At 37.1% G+C, this 19,349-nt stretch overlaps 1 protein-coding gene and 1 pseudogene across 8 annotated transcripts in view; one reads left to right on the top strand and one right to left on the bottom strand.

The window, feature by feature from the left end:
* Positions 1-19,349, bottom strand: part of Fnbp4 (formin binding protein 4) — a 41,729-nt gene that overhangs the window by 8,928 nt on the left and 13,452 nt on the right. The window contains exons 9-14 of one of the 8 annotated variants that reach the window (XM_078046014.1): positions 14,366-14,490; positions 11,950-12,054; positions 8,295-8,428; positions 7,135-7,322; positions 1,812-1,911; positions 251-397 (exon numbers count right to left, since the gene is read on the bottom strand). In XM_078046014.1, coding sequence (XP_077902140.1) covers positions 385-397; positions 1,812-1,911; positions 7,135-7,322; positions 8,295-8,428; positions 11,950-12,054; positions 14,366-14,490 — 665 coding nt within the window. In that variant the 3' untranslated portion in view covers positions 251-384. Of the gene's footprint in view, positions 1-83; positions 398-1,811; positions 1,912-7,134; positions 7,789-7,876; positions 8,429-11,949; positions 12,055-14,365; positions 14,491-19,349 lie in introns of those variants that run through there. The other 7 variants (XM_005329962.5, XR_013437570.1, XR_013437571.1 and 4 more) reach the window with 7 other exon arrangements.
* Positions 18,934-19,051, top strand: LOC120890078 (U6 spliceosomal RNA; annotated as a pseudogene).

The following is a 19,349-nucleotide window of genomic DNA, read 5'->3' as shown; positions in this document are numbered from 1 at the left end:
TTAAACATACTCTTCTAAAATAAAATGGTTCCAATCATGCTGTAGTCCCCACAACCAGCCAGAATGCTAAGGACATTACTTACCTGGTTAGTTACAACAGTGGGTTGGGCTGCTGAAGGGTTCAAAGGAGTGTCCTCCTCTGTTCCTGGGGCAGGAGGCTCCTCACTTCCCTCATCTTCCATCTCTACCTCCTGGATCTCACCATCTTCTACAGGAGGAGGTGGTGGCGGAGGGGGAGGAGGGGATTCTGGGGGTGGGGGAGGAGGTGGTGGCATTTCCAAGGGTAATGGAGGTTGAAGCACAGGCACATTTGACTGAAGGAGAGTCCAGAATGGAGTAAGTGGCATCAGTGAAGAGGAAGAAACTTGGCCAGAAAAGGATTCTTTACAAAGAGAACCTATGAAAACAGATAGGAGTCAGGGGAAAAAAGCAAGACAAATTTTCCATTGGTAATATTCAGAGTAATATTCAGCTGATTGGTGAGACAAATATCAATATCAACCTAGGATAGTATGGTCAGTAGTTTCAAGGACTGGCTTCCTGTTTCCTAACAGAATCTGATCCCTCTACACACCTATTGTACTTTGGTTTCACTGAAATAGTAAAAGAACTTAATCCAGAAATAACTTTCACAGGAAAGTTAAATGGACGGATATCATAGCACCTTCCCCAGCTGTTATATTCTTCTCTGGGTCCAGATTTATGAATAAGTAAATGAAAAGCATCAATAACTCAATGAGAAATTTGGTCATCTCAATCAGTAGTTTTTTTTTTTTTTGTGTGTGTGTGTGCCAGGGATTGAATCCAGGGGTGTTATCACTAAGCCATATCCCCAACCATTTTTTAAAAAGTACTTTTTATTTTGAGATAAGGTCTTGTCAAGTTCCTTAGGGCCTTGCTAAATTGCTGAGGCTGGTCTCAAACTTGTGATCCTCCTGCCTTAGCTTCCCAAGTCACTGGGATTATAAGCATGTGCCACTTGCCTGGCTGGAATTTTGTATTTCAAATAATATTTCAACATACACAAGAAGACAATCCTGGAGTCTATTTTTGTTACTGGGGATTGAACCCAGGGGCATTTTACCACTGAGCTACATCTCCAGCCCTTTTTTTATTTTTAATTTTAAGAGAGGGTCTTATCAAGTTGCTCAGGGACTTGCTAAATTGCTGAGACTGGCCTTGAACTTGTGATACTCCTGCTTCAGCTTTCTGAGTTGCTGGGATTATAGGCATATATCACTGCACCAGGCTTGATTTAGTAGGTTTAAAAATTCTTTTTAAGGTGTTACTGTTGACTCCTATTCTTTCATATCTCTGTATAAATCATTTTCATTTGCTTATTCACAGAAACATAAGTGAGGTAATTTTTAGTTCTGTGACGATAAGGGGAAATTCAGGAGGACATATCTTCAAAGTAAGTGGTAACTCAGATTTTTGAAGAAAGTATCTGAAGATGAAGAGGATTTGAAATTGCTATAGATGAAGTTTGAGTTAAACTGTTCCAGAGGTGGACATGGTGGCACACAACTGTAATCCTAGCTACTCAGAGGCTGAGGCAGAAGGATCACAAGTTCCAAGGCAGCGTGGGCAACTTAGTGGCAAAAGCACCCCTGGGTTCAACCCTTTGTACCCAAACCAAACCAAATAAAAAAAAAAAAACAAAAACAAAAACCACCCACAAACAAAAACTAATACTGAAAAGCTGCAGGATCAGCTTTTTCTCAAATTTTGCAAAGCCACCACTGAATGCTGTGGTTTTCTCTGTTGGGAAACACTTTTAGAGATTAGAGAAAATAGTAGGATATACTTACTTGTAGCCTTCCCCATCCCTCTTTATCGTCAATAGGAAAGTTTCACAATATATGGGACTATTAGATATATATCCCAGGAATGTTGAGGGGATTTTTCTCCCTAAAAACCACAGAATTTAGGAGTAGAAGAAACATGAAAAATCATCTAGTTCAACTTCCTCATTTTTAAAAGGTAATGAAATCCAGGCAGGAACTGACTTGCCCAAGATCACATGGCCATTAACAGCCAGACCAGAGATAGAACTGACTTCTAGCCTAGTGTTTTCTGTTTTATCAAGATCCCTGATGAAATATCAAGAGTTCAAGAACCTTAGAAATCTCTGTCAAATACTCTCACTTCTCATAGAGTAGATATTTAGATGTAGTCTCTTGTCAAATTTCATGGTCAAAAGTAGATTAACTAAGGGCTCTATTGAAAAGAAGGTCATTTAAAATATACTGCTTTGGCACTTGACAAGGTAAATCCAGGTGACCAAATTTACTTTTTAAAGATACAGCACATGGTACAGTGTATAAATACTTTAACAGTTTTCCAGCTAAAGGAATTCAAATTATTCATTAAATTTTTCTTCTTGGAATTAGATAATACTAATTTATACACTAACTTTCAGACAAATGAAGTCTGGGTATGACCAGGAAGCCTACATTATAAAACAGGACATCAAGATTACATCAGAACTAAGACAATAAACATGGAAGATTAATGACTTAATTAGTATTAAAGAATTAAACATCCCTGTACTAAACACGACAAATAAATATGTCAGATTTGATGATATTGTATATTTATGATGGTGACATGCTGCAATATGGAGGAACTCAAGGAAACAAAGTGGGTTCAGGGTTAATAATGTGGTTTGTTTTATCACCTCCAGCAAAGCTAGGGAGAATTAATTAAACCTTATAATGTAAATACAAGATTAAACCACATTTGATAAATTCAGCCATAAACAAGGAGCATTTTTAGAATATGTAAATCCCAAAGTAAGTTTACTCAAATCATACAAGCTGTATCAAATACACTGATAATTACCTCTTCTAGTTTAAGTACAAAGAACTTCAAGAAATCCCAAGTGGGAGTACTGCAGATGTCTATTAAAATGATGCTTATATTTGTTTCTAAATTTATTTGAGTTGGTGTTTTTGCTATTTTGCCAGGAATGGTGGCATAGGCCCATAATCCCAGCAATTTAGGAAGCTGAGACTGAAGGATCACAAGTTCAAGATGAACTTCAGTAACTTAGTGAGAACCTGTCTAAATAAATAAATAAATATGGCTGACAATGTGGCTCAGTAGTAGGGCAGCCCTGGGTACAATCTCCAGTATCACTAAGAAAAACAAGAGAAATAAGAAAGCATTTAATTCTGATGTTCAAGGAGAGATTCAAATGGCACAAAGCATTTACCATGTGCTAAAACTTTTAAATAACTAATGCTTAGTGTTTTGAATTAAGAAGAGGTTAGCAATATAAAGCAAGAAATTATACAAAAATAGTTTCACAGATTAAAAAGACAGCTAAATTTAACTAAGTGAAATAAATTTATTAAGGTTAAGGATAGAATAGGGTGAGGATACAAATTTTTAATTCTAGCCTTTTTTTTGGGTGGTGGTGGTGGTGGTGGTACTGAGGATTGAACCTAGTGGTGCTTAAGTACTAAGTCACATCCCCAGCCCCCCCCTTTTCGGGGCATTTTTTATTTACAGACAGGTTCTTGCTGAGTTGCTTAGGGCCTACTAATTAAGTCGCTGAGACTGGCTTTGAACTTGACATTCTCCTGCCTCAGCCTCCTGAGCCACTGGGATTACAGGTGTGTGTCACTGCACCCAGGCTAGGTATTTTAATTTCTATTTATAGGCAGTCTTCTTTTATTTACCCCCAAAGAATAACTAATGCTTAGTGTTTTGAATCAAGAAGACAGTTTAGCAATATAAGTCAAGACACTATAGTTTTACAGATTAAAAAGACAGCTAAATTTAATCTAAGTGAAGTAAGTCCAGCAAGAAAGACATGTCAGATACCTTGAAATATCATCCAATCTTTAGAAACATGATATTAAATTCAAATAGTGAAATGATGAGCAAGGATTAAAAATGAAATAAAACTTAAAATATCCTTGGCTCTTTTGAATGCAGTAATTTCTCTTTTTATTTTGTGATGCAGAAGATTGAACTCTGGGCTTCAAACATAATTACTAATTATTCTACTACTGAGCTACACCTATAGGCCCCAATTTTTCTTTTTTTTTTTTTTTTTAAAGCAGTACTGTTGTAGTACCCAGCAGAACCTCACACATGCTGGGTAAGCACTCTACCATTAAGCTACCACCCAGCCACCAATTTTTTCTTTTAAATTTCTTGAGACAGACCCTGTAAGCACTTGTTTATGCTGAGGTGCACATGAGTGGAAGAGGACCCAGTGTGGAAAAAAATACGTTAACACATCACAGATTTGCGTGCCATCCTTGTACAGAGTGATCTCTCTATTGTTCCATTTTTTAGTTTATGTGCTACTGAAGCAAGTACCCAATTTTGCTTTTATAAAGGGTGGTATTATTCACTGCTAAGCCCACAAAGAGCAAATGTATATTAAATACTCTTTAGAGACTTATAGCAATAGTAGTCAGTATTGCTTTAAAATTCTATAGACCTTGTATAAGATTTGATTTTTTTTAAGATAAAGTTTATCATACTAGATCTACCTTTTAGCAGATAATACCAACAGATGTATCATACATGAACAAGAAAGAAAACCAGCTTAGAACCCAACTTTAATGTGTACACATTTCAAGAGTTGGTAATTGTATTTAGCTTTGGAACATATAAAAAAAGGACATTAGACCATGGTCAGGAATGAAACCACCAGTAGAACTATCAACTCTCTTCAGTCCATTAATTACCAAAAAGCAAAGGATAAAAACAAACACTACACCAAGCATGTCTATCACTGTTATCAAAAGAGGGAGTATGCATAAGAAAATCTCATCATGAAAAAAAGGGAAGTGAAATATTCTGTAACATGAGAAAACACACTCTGAAATGTGAAGTAGAATAAAACCATTTTAAAATGACCACTGAAGTCTTATGTGGCTTCGAAATGTTATTTAAGAAGTTAATAAAATCGACCTGGGGTTGTAGCTCAGTGGTAGAGCACTTGCCTAACATGTGTGAGGTACTGGGTCTGATCCTCAGCACCACATAAAAATAAGTAAGTAAAAATAAAGGTAGCGTGACCATCTACAACTTAAAAAAAAAAAAATCAGCTCTTCACTTCCTAGGTCACCAACAAATTCCATCTCTTTTTATTTTCAAAGGGCTATTACTTTAGAAACCATTCCATAGCCTCTTGCATTCATATGACACTTTAACACACAAACACTAGTTGCTTACAATCAAAAGGTTATTATCATCGTTTTGTCTCTATTTCACTATTCATTTTTGTCATTAAGAAAAATGCACTTGAGGGAAAAACAAATCTTTTGTAAAGTACCAATCAAATGTATAGCTCTTGAGCTGGGCACGGTGGTGTTCACCTGTAATTCTAGTAGCTCAGGAAGCTGAGGCAGGAGATCAGGAGTTCAAAGCCAGCCTGAGCAAAAGCAAGGCACTAAGCAACTCAGTGAAGACCCTATCTCTAAATAAAATAGAAAAAAGGGCTGCAAATGTGGCTCAGTGGTTAAATGTCCCCGGGGTTCAATCCCCGGTACGAAAAAACAAAAATTACAGCTCTTCTTAAAGAGCTAATTAGAGTGGCTGGGGGTCATTGCTTAGTGGTAGATCTATGTGTGAGGCACTGGGTTTGAAACTCAGCACCATATAAAAACATAAATAATTTAAAAAATGGTACTTGTGTCCATCTATAATAAAAATACATTTTAAAAAACAGCAAATTAGGGGGCTGGGGACGTAGCTCAAGCGGTAGTGCGCTTGCCTGGCATGTGTGCAGCCCGGGTTCGATCCTCAGCACCACATACAAAGATGTTGTGTACGCCAAAAACTAAAAAAATAAATATTAAAAAATTCTCTCACACACTCTTTCTTTAAAACAACAAAACAAAACAGCAAATTAGAGCTGCAGATTAACTGAGGAACTATGAAAATCTACTTATTAAGAAGAAAAGAAGTGGGCTGGGGTTACAGCTCAGTATTAGAGTGCTTACCTAGCTTGTGCACAGAGCCCTGGGTGCAATCCCCAGCACTGGGAGGGGGGGGGAGAGAGAATGTATATATATATATATATATATAAAACTAACCAAACTTCTTTGGAAGGTACCTTTAATGGGAAGAGTCATCCTATTTGATTGTTTAGAATATGGTTTGCACTTTTTCATTATCAAAAATTTTGCTTTTGTGATTCTAATACAGTACTAGTTTCATAGCATTTCTTCCTACCATTTTGATTTGTACCAATGATACCTAATAAGACTACTGGAGTTGAGAATGAGTTGCAAAATCAATAGACTAGGTGATCTGCTGGAATGTAGAACAAATCTCATATTACCATACTACAAAGACATTGACAGTTTAATTATCTAGTTCCTTGTCATTACCATTCCTGTTTTTGGAGAAGCACAGCTTTCTCTGGGGTATGACAGAATGATTATAGGAAAATTTTTAATGTGTATTTAAAAAATATTGTTATTTAACAGGTAAATGAAATTGTACTTAATTAATTGATGGGATAACATGTCATGTTTGATATGTGGGATCTTTTAAAATTCAATTATAATAGTTCATTTTTTCATTTTGGGGCATCTAATATATAGTATTCTCATCTGCAACTAGTCACTGCCTTAATTTCTTTTCTTGGTACAAGGGATTGAACCTAGGAGTGATTGAACCTAGGAGTGCTTAATCATGGAACCACATCCCAGCCCTCTTTTATATTTTTATTTTGAGACAGGGTATCAATGAGTTGCTTAGGGTCTTGCTAAATTGCTGAGGTTAACTTTGAACTTATAATCCTTTCCCAGCCTCCCCAGCCACTAGGATTAAAAGCATGTGCCACCACACCTGGCTCAGACCTTTTTGTATTTTATTTAGAGACAGGGTCTTGCTGAGATGCTTTAGGACTAAGTTGCTGAGGCTGGCTCTGAACTTGAGATCCTCCTGCCTCAACCTCCTGAGCCACTGGGATTTCAGGTGTGTGCCTCCGCACCTGGCTGCTGTAATTTCTTTCAGTATAATACATGCATTATTTAAATATAATTTTCACTTTTTTTTTCAATTTGCGATGTTATTATGGTACAAATTAATTTCCTTTATAATATTTGTCTTTTTGTCTAAAATCATTGTGTCCAAGTAGTATAGAGTAAATTAGCACACCTGCTGAATTCTCAGAGGATTCTGTAGAATTTGAATCAGTGCCAGTTTTGTCTTTCAAGGCTGGTTTAGGAAGAGTCTCGTCTCTATTTTCTTGTGCTTGGCTTTCTTCCTCCTCCTCCTCACCATCTGGGAACTCCCACTGAGACTCGCCCGACTGTTCGTTTACATAGAAATATCGTCTATGATCCCTAAATCACAAGAAAGAAAACACATGTTTTAAAATCCATTCTCCTACAAAGACACATTCATTTGGTCCTGTCCCAGGACAGCAGTCTGCTCTCACCGGGACGAACCTCTTCTTATGGACTGCTATTCACAAAGGCAACAAAGAGCTTTGACAACTGAGGATGGAGAACCAAGGATAATTCAAAGCTTTTTGCACTGCCAGCAGCTCTGTGAATACAGCCCTGAGCCCTCTCACTCCAACAGATGACTTAGAAAACATCTTTTTTTGTTTTTTTGCCAATACATAACAGGGTTCCAAGTTTCATTAATGAAGGGACTCAATCGCCTAGAACACTAATTTCCCTTCCAAAGAAGAGAACAACGAAGTTTGTGAAAGGTGACTCTTCCCCTCTTGGACCGTGGAATTCACATTTCATATTCTTGATATCAAACACAGTGAAAGCTAAAGAGAGGGAGAGGATCTGGGAGCTGAAAAATAAAAGAGCAAAGATTTCAAATAATGAAAAAAAAAAAAATCAAGAAAAGCCAAATATAAAAAGAAATGTTTTCATCTGACCTGCTGGCAGAGGATAGTAATCTTGTTCTTCATTCACATCTTCAGCCACGAAGTTTTCCTTAACTTCACCGAGGTTAATCAGGAGTAGTTGATTCCAGAGGTCCTGTAAAGCGCACAGAGCTCTCGCATGCGCTTAACCCCCAAGCCCGCCCTACTCCGTGCAACACTCTGGAGTAAAAACCGGCTTTGTCCAATCTTGGGAAAAAATCCGTTACATGGAACACTTTAAACATTGCTTTTTGTTTCTCCAATGTGTGGCTGGCCCAGACTCTGCTTGCGATGCTTTGCCTGCCCAGCATCGCTAACTGCAGCTGCTTTCAGTCTCCAAACAGGCTGTCATTGTCGTCAGGTGGTGGTGATCACAAATCATGTCTGAGATGTCAAAGGTGAAAGGTGAAAAGGGGAGAAGAGTGCGTACCTGTCCCAGTGGCAGGACCAGCCTTTAGGAGTGGCGTTTATTTCATACTGTTTTAGTTGTTCTGCTGCATCCTGAAGTTTTCGTTTAAGGTAGTTTCCATTAAGAGCCCCTTCCCGCCAGTCTGCAATTCGAGTCTAGAATCAATGGAGAAAAAAGAAAACATTTATTATGATGTCAGGAGACAGAGGTAAAAGAAACATAAATATTCTACTCTGAGACAGTATTGCTACACTCCAGACCAAAGAAAATAAGAAATCCCATCTTTTGTTGTTGTTGTCATACTAAAGATCAAACATAGGAGAACTTTATCACTGAGCTACATCCTTAAGACACCCCCCACCCCCCTTTTGAGACAAGGTCTAAGTTGTCCGATTTGGTATCAAACTTGTGATCCTCTTATTTGCACTGTAGTGTTCTGAAAAAAAAAAAAGGGACCTGATTCTATTTTTTAAAAATATTTTTTAGTTGTAGTTGAGAATAATACATTTTATTCATTTATTTATTCACTCATTTATCCATTCATTTATTTTTATGTGGTGCAGAGAATCGAACCCAGGGCCTCACAAGTTCTAGGTGAGCACTCTACTGCTGCGTCACAACCCCAGCCCTTCTAAATTTTTTTTTAAGTTCATTTTTTTCCCTTTTCTATTTTTGTGGTGCTGGGAATTGAACCCAGGGGCTTGTGCATGTGAAGCAAGCACTCTACCAACAGAACTATATCCCCGGCCCCATTTGTTTTTTAAAACCTTTATTTTATTTGCTTATTTTTATGTGGTGCTGGGGATCGAACCCAGTGCCTCATACATGCCAGGCGCTCTACCACTGAGTCACAACCCCGACCCCTCTAGTTTATTTTTTATTTATTTATTAAGAATTTTTTAATTGATTTTTTAGGTGTAGATGGACACGACACAATGCTTTTATTTTTATGTGGTGCTGAGGATCGAACCCGGGTCCTGCCCGTGCTAGGCGAGCGCTCTACCGCTGAGCCATAATCCCAGCCCCCTCTAGTTTATTTTTATACTGCCAACTTTTTATTATCTTTGAAAACGTGTAGTTCTGTCATCCTCTCTGGATTTTATTAAGATTGATTACTCCAATGATTTGAATTTTTATTTTATTTTTGTGATTTGGGGATGAACCCAGGGACACTGTACATCTCAGTTAAATCCCCATCCCATTTTATTTTGAGACAGAAACTCACTAAATTGCCCAGGGTACTCTGGAACTTACAATCCTCCTGCCTCATCTGCTCAAGCACCACCATGCCCAGCACATTAACTTTTATTTTTAAAAATTGTTTTAACTTTATTTTATTTGTTTTATTGGGTTATTTTCTTTATATGATGCTAAGAATCAAACCCAGTGCCTCACATGTGCTAAGCAAGTGCTCTACTGAGCCACAACCCCAGCCCCAGCATGTTAACTCCCACCCACCTTAATAGATGATTCTTTCAATTTGATGTAACTTAGTAATCAAAATTAAAGGTTCAGTTATTGGCTGGGGGAGACCAGAGACAGAGAGAAGTCAGGGAAGGAAAGGGAAGAGAAGAAGAGAGAAGATACGTGAGGAGACAGGAAAGGAAAGAGCAGAGCGGAGCAGAACAGATTTAGGCTTAAGAAAAATCAGTCAGTTTCCTTAGGAATTCCTTCCCTATCTTACCCTACCATCATGAAAAGTATGCAGGTAACAAATATGACTCAATTTTTATTTTGAAAGATTTACATGCTTTAATGATTATGAAGTACTTTTTTTCTGCAGTACTGGGAATTGAACCCAGGACCTCAACATGCCAGGCAAGCACTCTACTACTGAGTCACATTCCCAGTTTTTTATAAAGTACTTTTAATATGGACTTAGAGCTGGGGCTACAGCTCAGTGGCAGAGTGCTTCTCTAGGACATGTGAGGCACTGGGTTGGATTCTTAGCATCACATAAAAAAATTAACTACACACACACACACACAAAAAAAAAAACTTTTAAAAAATTACAAGGCCCCATCTAACCATTATAAATATAATTTTTACTTGCTGGAAAAATCTTATTAGTGAGATTTAGTGAGAGCTGGGGAACAACCTTAGCGCACTTGCCTGGCACGTGTAAGGCACTGGGTTCGATTTTAAGTACCGCATATAAATAAAAAAAGGTCTATCTACAACTAAAAAAAATGTTTTAAAAAAAGTGGGGAGCTGGGGATGTGGCTCAGTGGTGAAGATGCCCCTAGGTTCACACTCCTTAGTACCAACCAAAAAGCATATGCCCACTGATGGTGCTCCAAGTATCATAATTATGAACAAACTCTTAGTATTCACATTCTAATTACATTTTTTTTTAAAATTTTTTTTAATATTTATTTTTTAGCTCTCGGCGGACACAACATCTTTGTTGGTATGTGGTGCTGAGGATCGAACCCGGGCCGCACGCATGCCAGGCGAGCACACTACCGCTTGAGCCACATCCCCTGGACTCAGTATCTTTATTTTACATTTATGTGGTTCTGAGGATTGAACTCAGTGCCTCAAGCATGCTAGGCGAGTGCTCTACCACTGAGCCACATCCCCAACCCCTAATTACATTTTTTTAACATTTTTAAAAAAATGTTTATTTTTCAGTTGTAGGTGGACACAATATTTATTTCATTTTTATATGGTGCTGAGGATCCAACCCAGTGCTTCATGTGTGCTAGGTGAATGCTCTACCACTGAGCCACAACCCTAGACCCTCTAATTACATTTTTGCCTAGGAATAGTTTATTTTCTGGGTTGATGAATACAAATCAAGGTTAAACTGTAAATTTAAGGTTTGGGAAGTAGCTCAATGGTACAGCATGCACAGGCCCTGAGTTTACTCCCTACCACCACAGGAAAAAAAGCAATAATAACAACAACAACAACAACAAGACACTAAAATTTAGGAATTACACAGGATTACAGTGAATTCTTGGTTATCAAAAAACTCATGTAGCTTTGGGATTTTCAACTGGTTAATATTTATGATGTGTGGAAAAGCACAAAACACACTACAATCTCAAATCACACCAAATGGAATGCTGTATAAGCAGGATCTTATACTACATGATCAACTAAGCTCCTTGTGATTGGATGACTTTGTTCTTTGCTTTTGATTTTGTTTCCTATAGTGCACATATTAACTTTTAAAAAGCAGAAGCTGTTTTTTGTTTTTGTTGTTTTGTTTTTTTCTTTGGTACTGAGGACAGAACTAAGGGGTACTCGACCAGTGAGCCATATCACCAGCCCTATTTTGTATTTTATTTAGAGATAGGGTCTCACTGAGTTGCTTAGTGCCTTGTGGTTGCTAAGGCTAGCTTTGACTTTGAATTCTCCTCTCTCAGCCTCCTAAGCCACATGTGCCACCATTCCTGGCCAGAAGCCATTTTAAAAAAAAAAAAATCAACAAAATCCCTTTAGGGGCTGGGGAATGTGGCTCAAGTGGTAGAGTGCTCACCTGGCATGCGTGAGGCACTGGGTTTGATCCTCAGCACTACATAAAAATAAAATAAAGATATTGTGTCCACCTTCAACTAAAAAATAAATATTAAAAAAAAAGCCCTTTAGGATTTAAAAGAAAACTAGAGAGATTCCTAATACAGAATTATCATTCAAACACTGTTGAAACCAAAAACATTGAAATTACCTCAGTCTGTAAGAGCAGCACGTGAAAGTTGGAGATGGACTGTCTATTAATGCCTAGGAATTCAAATTTACTTGTCAGGGTATTTGCCAGTTCTCCAATTTGAAACTGCAATGCAGGAAGGAAAGGGGAAAAAAAAAAGGAAAAAAAATAGAATCAGCATTATTTCTTTTATCATGTGAAATCTTATTTCCTTACTTGTTAAAGAAATTCCAATAATTTGTACTACTAAGCTACATCCCTAATCTTTGAACAGCAGCTTCTAGTTGTGCAGAAGATAAAATTCTAATTTATAGTAAAAAAAAAAAAATCATATTAAGTTATATTATAACGACAGGTCTATAGAAATCAAATACTAATCTACTCACACTTCATAATACATACTAATACAACAAGAAATTCAATAGTTGAAAATAGATCCTAATCTTAATAACAGATGAAATCATAGAAAGAATTAGAATTGTGGTTATCAGAGGCTGAAGCAACAGGGAAATGGAGATATTGGTCAAATAATATAAACTTTTAGGCATAAATCAGTTCTGGGAATCTAATAATATAGCATGGTGAGTACAGTTAATACTGTATTATTAGGCAGGTGCAGTGGTGCATAACCATAATCCCAGTGCCTCAGGAGGCTATGGTAGGAAGATCACAAGTTTGAGGCCTAAGCAACTCAAAAGATAAAACAAAAACAACAGAAACCTGTATTATTTAATTGAAATTTGTTGAGAGAATCTAAAATGTTCTTATCACTCAACCCTCAAAAATAAAGAAACCTCGGGGCTGGGGTTGTGGCTTAGTGGTAGAGCACTTGCCCAGCATGTGTGAGGCACTGAGTTCAATCCTCAGCACCACATAAAAATAAATAAATAAAGGTATGCGTTAATCTACAACAACAACAACATAAATTGTTTTAAATAAAATAAAATAAAGAAAGAAACCTATGCTGGGGTTATGGCTCAGTGGTAGAGTCCTTGCCTAAGATGAGTGAGGCCCTGGGTTTGATCCTCATCACCACATTAAAAACTATTTAAATAAATGGTAAGTTCTTTAATACATATAAATATGTAATAGATGTAAATACATAATTTTTGTTATTTATATCAAGAAATCTAAGAAAAACATACCGAATGATATAATTCTATTATTCAAATTTTTATTTATTCATTACTAACTGCTTATTCTAGCCACAGGATAAAACCTTAAATAGAGGCTGAGGCAGGAGGATTGCGAGTGCAAAGCTGGTCTCAGTAATGACAAGACACTAAGCAACTCTGTGAGACACTGTCTCTAAATAAAATATTAAAAAATGGGGCTGCTGAGTGCCCGAGTTCAACCCCCAGAACTCCCCCAAAATTTATTAGTTGTTCATTCATTCATTCATTTATTTATGTGTGGTGCTGAGAATTGAACCCATGGCCTCACACATGCTAGGCAAGTGATCTACCACCGAGCTGCAACCTTAACCTCTCAAATAAATTCTTATACATCTTCTACATGGTTGAACACTAACTGGTGATTAAACTCTTTATAAAAAGACAAAAAAATACACTAAATGGTTTTTCCAACACACTACACTTAAAGCACCAATATAGTGGGCCCTCCATATCTATATTCAACCAATAATAGATTGACTATGTGAAAAATAATTTGCTCCGTATACCACACAAACTTCCTTTTCTTGTCATTCCCTAAATAATACAGTCCAACTAACTGCATAGCATTTACCAATTCCCCATTAATACTGAGGGATGACAATACTTACCTGATTCAATTGTCCTCAAGAAATTATGTTAGAAATGCAATTAGAAGCAAATGTGCCTTTGTTTAAAGACAAGTCTTTCGTGCATAAATTAAATTTGACACTTAGTCTTTTAAGAACTTCCAAAGAAGGGCTGGGGTTGTGGCTCGGTGGTAAGGTGCTCGCCTAGCATACATGAGGCACTGGGTTCGATCCTCAGCACCACATAAATATAAGATATTGTTTCTACCCAAAGCTTAAAAAAAAAAAAAAAAAAAAAAAAAAAGAACTTCCAAAGACACACATATACACATATATACATTTTTTTTTTTCAGTATTGGGAGTGAAACTTAGCACCTTCAACATGCTAGGCAAGCACTGTACCACTAAGCTACATCCCTAATCCTGAGAACTACTGAGAACTGAGAAGCCAACACTGATAAGCTGCTACTTCTTTTATAGAAGGATTAGCTACAAACTAATTAAGCGCTTTGAATTTTCAGATAATTTCTCAGCACCACACCAATCCTGTAATTCCTTATAGCCTTATGACTTTTTAACCAAATAAAGTGAAAAATTTAGGTTTAGAGACAGTAAAGCTTTGTTACTTGATAATACAAAGTAGTTTAATCATTGACTTAAAAAAATTTGTTAAATTACATTAAGAAATATACCTACTTTCAAATCTTGTTCTTCTTCTACTTTAGGTGTAGTTTGTACTTTTATTTTCTCTGAAGATTCTTCCATTTCTATCTCTTTGTCTGAATTTTCATCTATTTTTTCTGAATTTTCAGCACCAACTGCTAAAAAAGCAAATATGAAAAATAACTCAAAGAATCGATTTTATGTTCTTTGCCCATTTTCCTCACTTGTTGAAATTCCGATAATTTGTCACTATCTTTATATAAACTACTACCTTTATGAAGCCAAAACTTTATCTTTTCTTAAAATGTGTCTATGAATAAAATGTGTTCTACCACATTAGCCTATAGTTTCTTCTTTTCCTTTCTCCTTACCTATCTTTTCTAATATTTTCTTTTTTTTTTTTAAAGAGAGAGTGAGAGAGAGAGGAGAGAGAATTTTTAATATTTATTTTTTAGTTCTCGGCAGACACAACATCTTTGTTGGTATGTGGTGCTGAGGATCGAACCCGGGCCGCACGCATGCCAGGCGAGCACGCTACCGCTTGAGCCACATCCCCAGCCCCTCTAATATTTTCTTTCAGTACTCTATTGCTTACAAAAGATGAATAACAAACCTGGGATACACAAGAATTCTTTACCAACTTGGGTAGGGCAGGGAGAAGCTTTCAAAATTAAAGCAGAAAAAAAATTTTATGTTTATTTTTTAGTTTTCGGGATACAATATCTCATTTTATTTATTTATTTATTTTTAATATTTACTTTTCAGTTTTCGGTGGACACAACATCTTTATTTTATTTTTATGTGGTGCTGAGAATTGAACCAGTGCCTCACACATGCAAGGCAAGTGCTCTACCACTGACCCACAACCCCAGCCCCCTAAAGCAAATTAATTGTCAACCACTCCTTTTCCTTCCTGAGCCACTTAAGACCTGTAGATAAATTAGTCAGGAGCAGGGGTATCCACCTAGTCCCACAGCTACTTGGGAGGCTAAGGCAGGAAAATCACTTGAGTTTGAGTTTCAGACAGTCTGGGCAATATAGTAAGATTATGTCAATGTAAGAACAAACAAAAACAAAACACACTGAAAAGCAAACCAACTCCTACAGAAGACCTATTGGACCCACCTATTCTGGTTGGTGTTGCTGTCTGTTGATAGCAGAAAATCTTCAAAACAGAACAGATTTACCACCAACTTAAATTAAAATTCTCTCTGTCTCCCCCTCTCAAAAAAAAAAAAAAAGAATAAAGCTAGGCATAAAGCTACTCAGGGGACCGAGGGAGGAGAATCACCAGTTCAAGTGTAGCCCGGGGAACTTATGAGACCCTGTCTCAAAATGAAAATAAATGTACTACCAAAAAAGAAAACAGCTTTAAAACTTAACATTTGGCTCCTCTTGGGTATTTTTCTTTTTAACTAAGCTTTGTAATTTTAAAAAATATTTAACACAGGGAAGATCTGTGGATATGTGTGTCTGTAATCCCAGCAAATCCAAAGCCTGAGACAGGAAGATGGCAAATTCAAACCCAGCCTCAGCAACTTATGAAGACCTTGCTTCAAAACACAAAATTTCAAAAAAGGCTGGGAATGTAGCTCAGTTGTAAAGCACTGCAGGGTTCAATCAAACAAAAACAAAGACAAATAACAAAAAACTCATCATTTTAAATAGCTTTTAAGAGACTAAAACATGCCAAGTACAGTGAGTGGTACACCACTGTGCCCAGTTACATTTTCAAATGAAAACAAAACCTTTCTACTAGTCCCACTTATTAACTTATAATACAATCACATTTTAGAAATCTTACATCTAGTGGCAGATACAAGAATCGAACAATTCTAGACACCACTATAATACTGGAATATTTCTGAGGGCAGTTAGGCAGGATCTATTGCATTAAATTGACACATGCCTTGACCTAGCAATACACAACTAGTTATCTACGTTGTAGTTGCAATAAAATATACTAGAATGCTTACTGTGAAAGCCCTTAGTAAATGTGTATAATACATACAATTTAAAGAACAAGGGCCTGGGGTTGTGGCTCAGCAGTAGAGTGCTCACGTAGCATACGAGTGAGGTGCTGGGTTCGATCCTCAGTACCACATAAAAAATAACAAATAAAATAAAAGTATTGTGCCCAACTATAACTAATAAATAAATAAATAAATAAACAAATAAAATAAATAAAGTGGGCAAGGCCAGGCATAAAGCCACTCAGGAGACTAAAGCAGCCTGGGCAACTATCTGAGACCCTATCTCAAAAATAAATGATTTTAGGGCTGGGGATATAGCTCAATTGGTAGAGTACTTGCTTTGCATGCACAAGGCCCTGGGTTCAATAACTACCACCATAAAAAAAAAAAAAGGTTTTGCTGGGTGCGGTGGTACATGCCTGTAATCCCAGCAGCTGAGAAGGCGAAGATAGAAGGATCACTAGTTCAAAGCTAGCCTCAGCAAGAGCGAGGCATTAAGCAACTCAGTGAGACCCTGTTTCTAAACAAAATACAAAATAGGACTGGGAATGTGGCTCAGTGGTCGAGTGCCCCTGAGTTCAATGTCTGCCATGCAATCAGTCAATCAATGACTTTGATTCCCAGTACTACCGAACAACACTCAAGTAACTACAACCCAGCTTAATAGAATACTGCTAGCACTGCTGAAGCTCCCTATGTCCATCACCTCCATGAGCAACATAACCTCTACCCTGATGGTATCAGTTGTTACCTTCTTTAATTTCATCATAAACAAATATTTAAGAAAGACATTTTTTGCTTATTTTCTGACTTTATACACAAAATATCAACATTTGCATTATTCTGTGTTTTTTTTTTGGTTCAAATTATTTTTAAGTTGAATCAGTGTTGCTAAAAAGAATGAACTACATGGTTCATTTGTCATTGCTGTTTAGTATGCCACTCTAAAAATACAAAATTTCCCCTTCTACCTTTTTCTTGGGGGTACTAAGGATTGAACTCAGGGGCACTCCATTACTGAGCCACATCACCAGCCCTATTCTACATTTTATATATATTATATATATATATATATTATCATATTATATTTAGAGACATGATCTCACTGAGTTGCTTAGCTCATTGCTACTGCTAAGGCTAGCTTTGTACTTGATTCTCCTGTCTCAGCTCCCAGAGCCACATTATTACAGGTGTGCACAACACCTGGCTCATAATTTTACCTTTGATGGTTATTTGAATAGCCTATAGGCATTTTTGACAACACAAATATGCCATTATTCTTTAGCAGTGCTCGAGATCGCACAAAGCTTTGAATATGCTATGCACGGGCTCTGTCTCTGAGCTACAACCCTAGTCCTTTTTATTTTTTGGGGGTGTCAGGAATAACTCAGGGGCACTCAACCACTGAGCCACATCCCACAGCCCTATTTTGTATTTTATTTAGAGATAGGGTCTCAACCAGTGGCTTAGTGCCTCACTTTTGCTGAGGCTAGCTTTGAACTCACAATTCCCCTGCCACCACACCTGGCTTATTTTTTATTTTAAGATAGGATCTTGCAAAGTTGCCCAGCTTGGCTAGAACTTTCAATCCTCCTACTTTAGTCCCACCTCCCTGTATCTGGTATTACAGGTATGCACCACCACATTTGGCCCAGAATTATTTTTTTAAGAAAAAAATATGCGGGCTGGGGATGTGACTCAAGAGGTAGCATGCTCGCCTGGCATGCATGCGGCCCGGGTTCGATCCTCAGCACCACATACAAACAAAGACGTTGTGTCCGCCGAAAATTAAAAAATAAATATTAAAAATTCTCTCTCTCTTTAAGAAAAAAATACAGAGGCTGGGATTGTGGCTCAGTGGTATAGCACTGAGCTAAACTCAATGTGAGGCATTGGGTTTGACTCTCAGCACCACATAAAAATAAATAAATAAAATAAAAGTGTTGTGTCCATCTACTTCCCGCCAAAAAAAGGTAAAACATTGACACAAATACAGATAAAGGAAAATTTATGAACACAACTATAGCACTCGGTGGTTAAAAACAATGGTTTTTAAGACCTTAAGTGAAACAAGTATTGCCTAAAAATCTATATGACAGTCTCATATATGGTGAAATGTACATATGTAAACATGAACATACTCATACATACACAACTATGAATGTGTATATAAAGAAAGAGGAAAAGGTCTAAAAAGAAATATGTACATAAAATAAACTGTATCGCAGGATAGGGGATGAGAATAAAGGAAATTATTTTAGAATTTTACTTCATGTTCTCTTATACTGATGACTACAAAAAATAAAAAAGTCAAATAAGAATGTCCACATTTGTTATCACTGGTGATTAAACACTGAGCAATATCACCAGTTCTTTTATTTTTTAAGACAGGGTTTTGCTAAGTTCCTTAGGGCCTAAGTTGCTAATGCTGGCCTTGAACTTGTGATCCTCTTGCCTCAGCCTCCCAAGCCACTGGGATTACAGGAGTGTGCCACTGTGTTGGGCATCAGTGTTTTTATTTTTTTTAACCATGATCTATAAAAGTACTGAAAAAGTTTGGTGTTCAGATCATACCACTAAATTTGTACTGCAGAATTATGGGTCAAATGGACATTAAAACATTAACTTGTGCTAACTTCAGCTGCACATATACTAAAATTGGAACAATACAGAGAAGGTTAGCATGGCCCTTGTACAAGGATGACATGTAAATTGGTAAAGAGAAGAAAAAAAATAACTTTTTTTTTCCTAATATTTTATTTTTTAGTTATCAACGGACACAACATCTTTGTTTGTATGTGGTACTGAGGATCGAACCTGGGCCGCACGCATGCCAGGCGAGCATGCTACCGCTGAGCCACATCTCCAGCCCCTCCCCCAAAATTAACTTTATTCAAAGCTCTCTATCAGCATGGAAAAATGTAGTAGAACTTCTTGCATCCTACTTGGAATAAAGATAGCTTCCTAGTGACAGGATCACTAACTGCACACAGGCTGGGCAAGAGGTAGAAACCTATCTACCTTGCTTACCAACTAGAAAGAGT

This window comes from Ictidomys tridecemlineatus, chromosome 4, assembly GCF_052094955.1.
Source record: "Ictidomys tridecemlineatus isolate mIctTri1 chromosome 4, mIctTri1.hap1, whole genome shotgun sequence".
In the NCBI taxonomy this organism is placed as follows: Eukaryota; Metazoa; Chordata; class Mammalia; order Rodentia; family Sciuridae; genus Ictidomys; species Ictidomys tridecemlineatus.
Note: the sequence above shows the minus strand (reverse complement) of the source record. Positions and strands in the feature narration are given on the sequence as shown.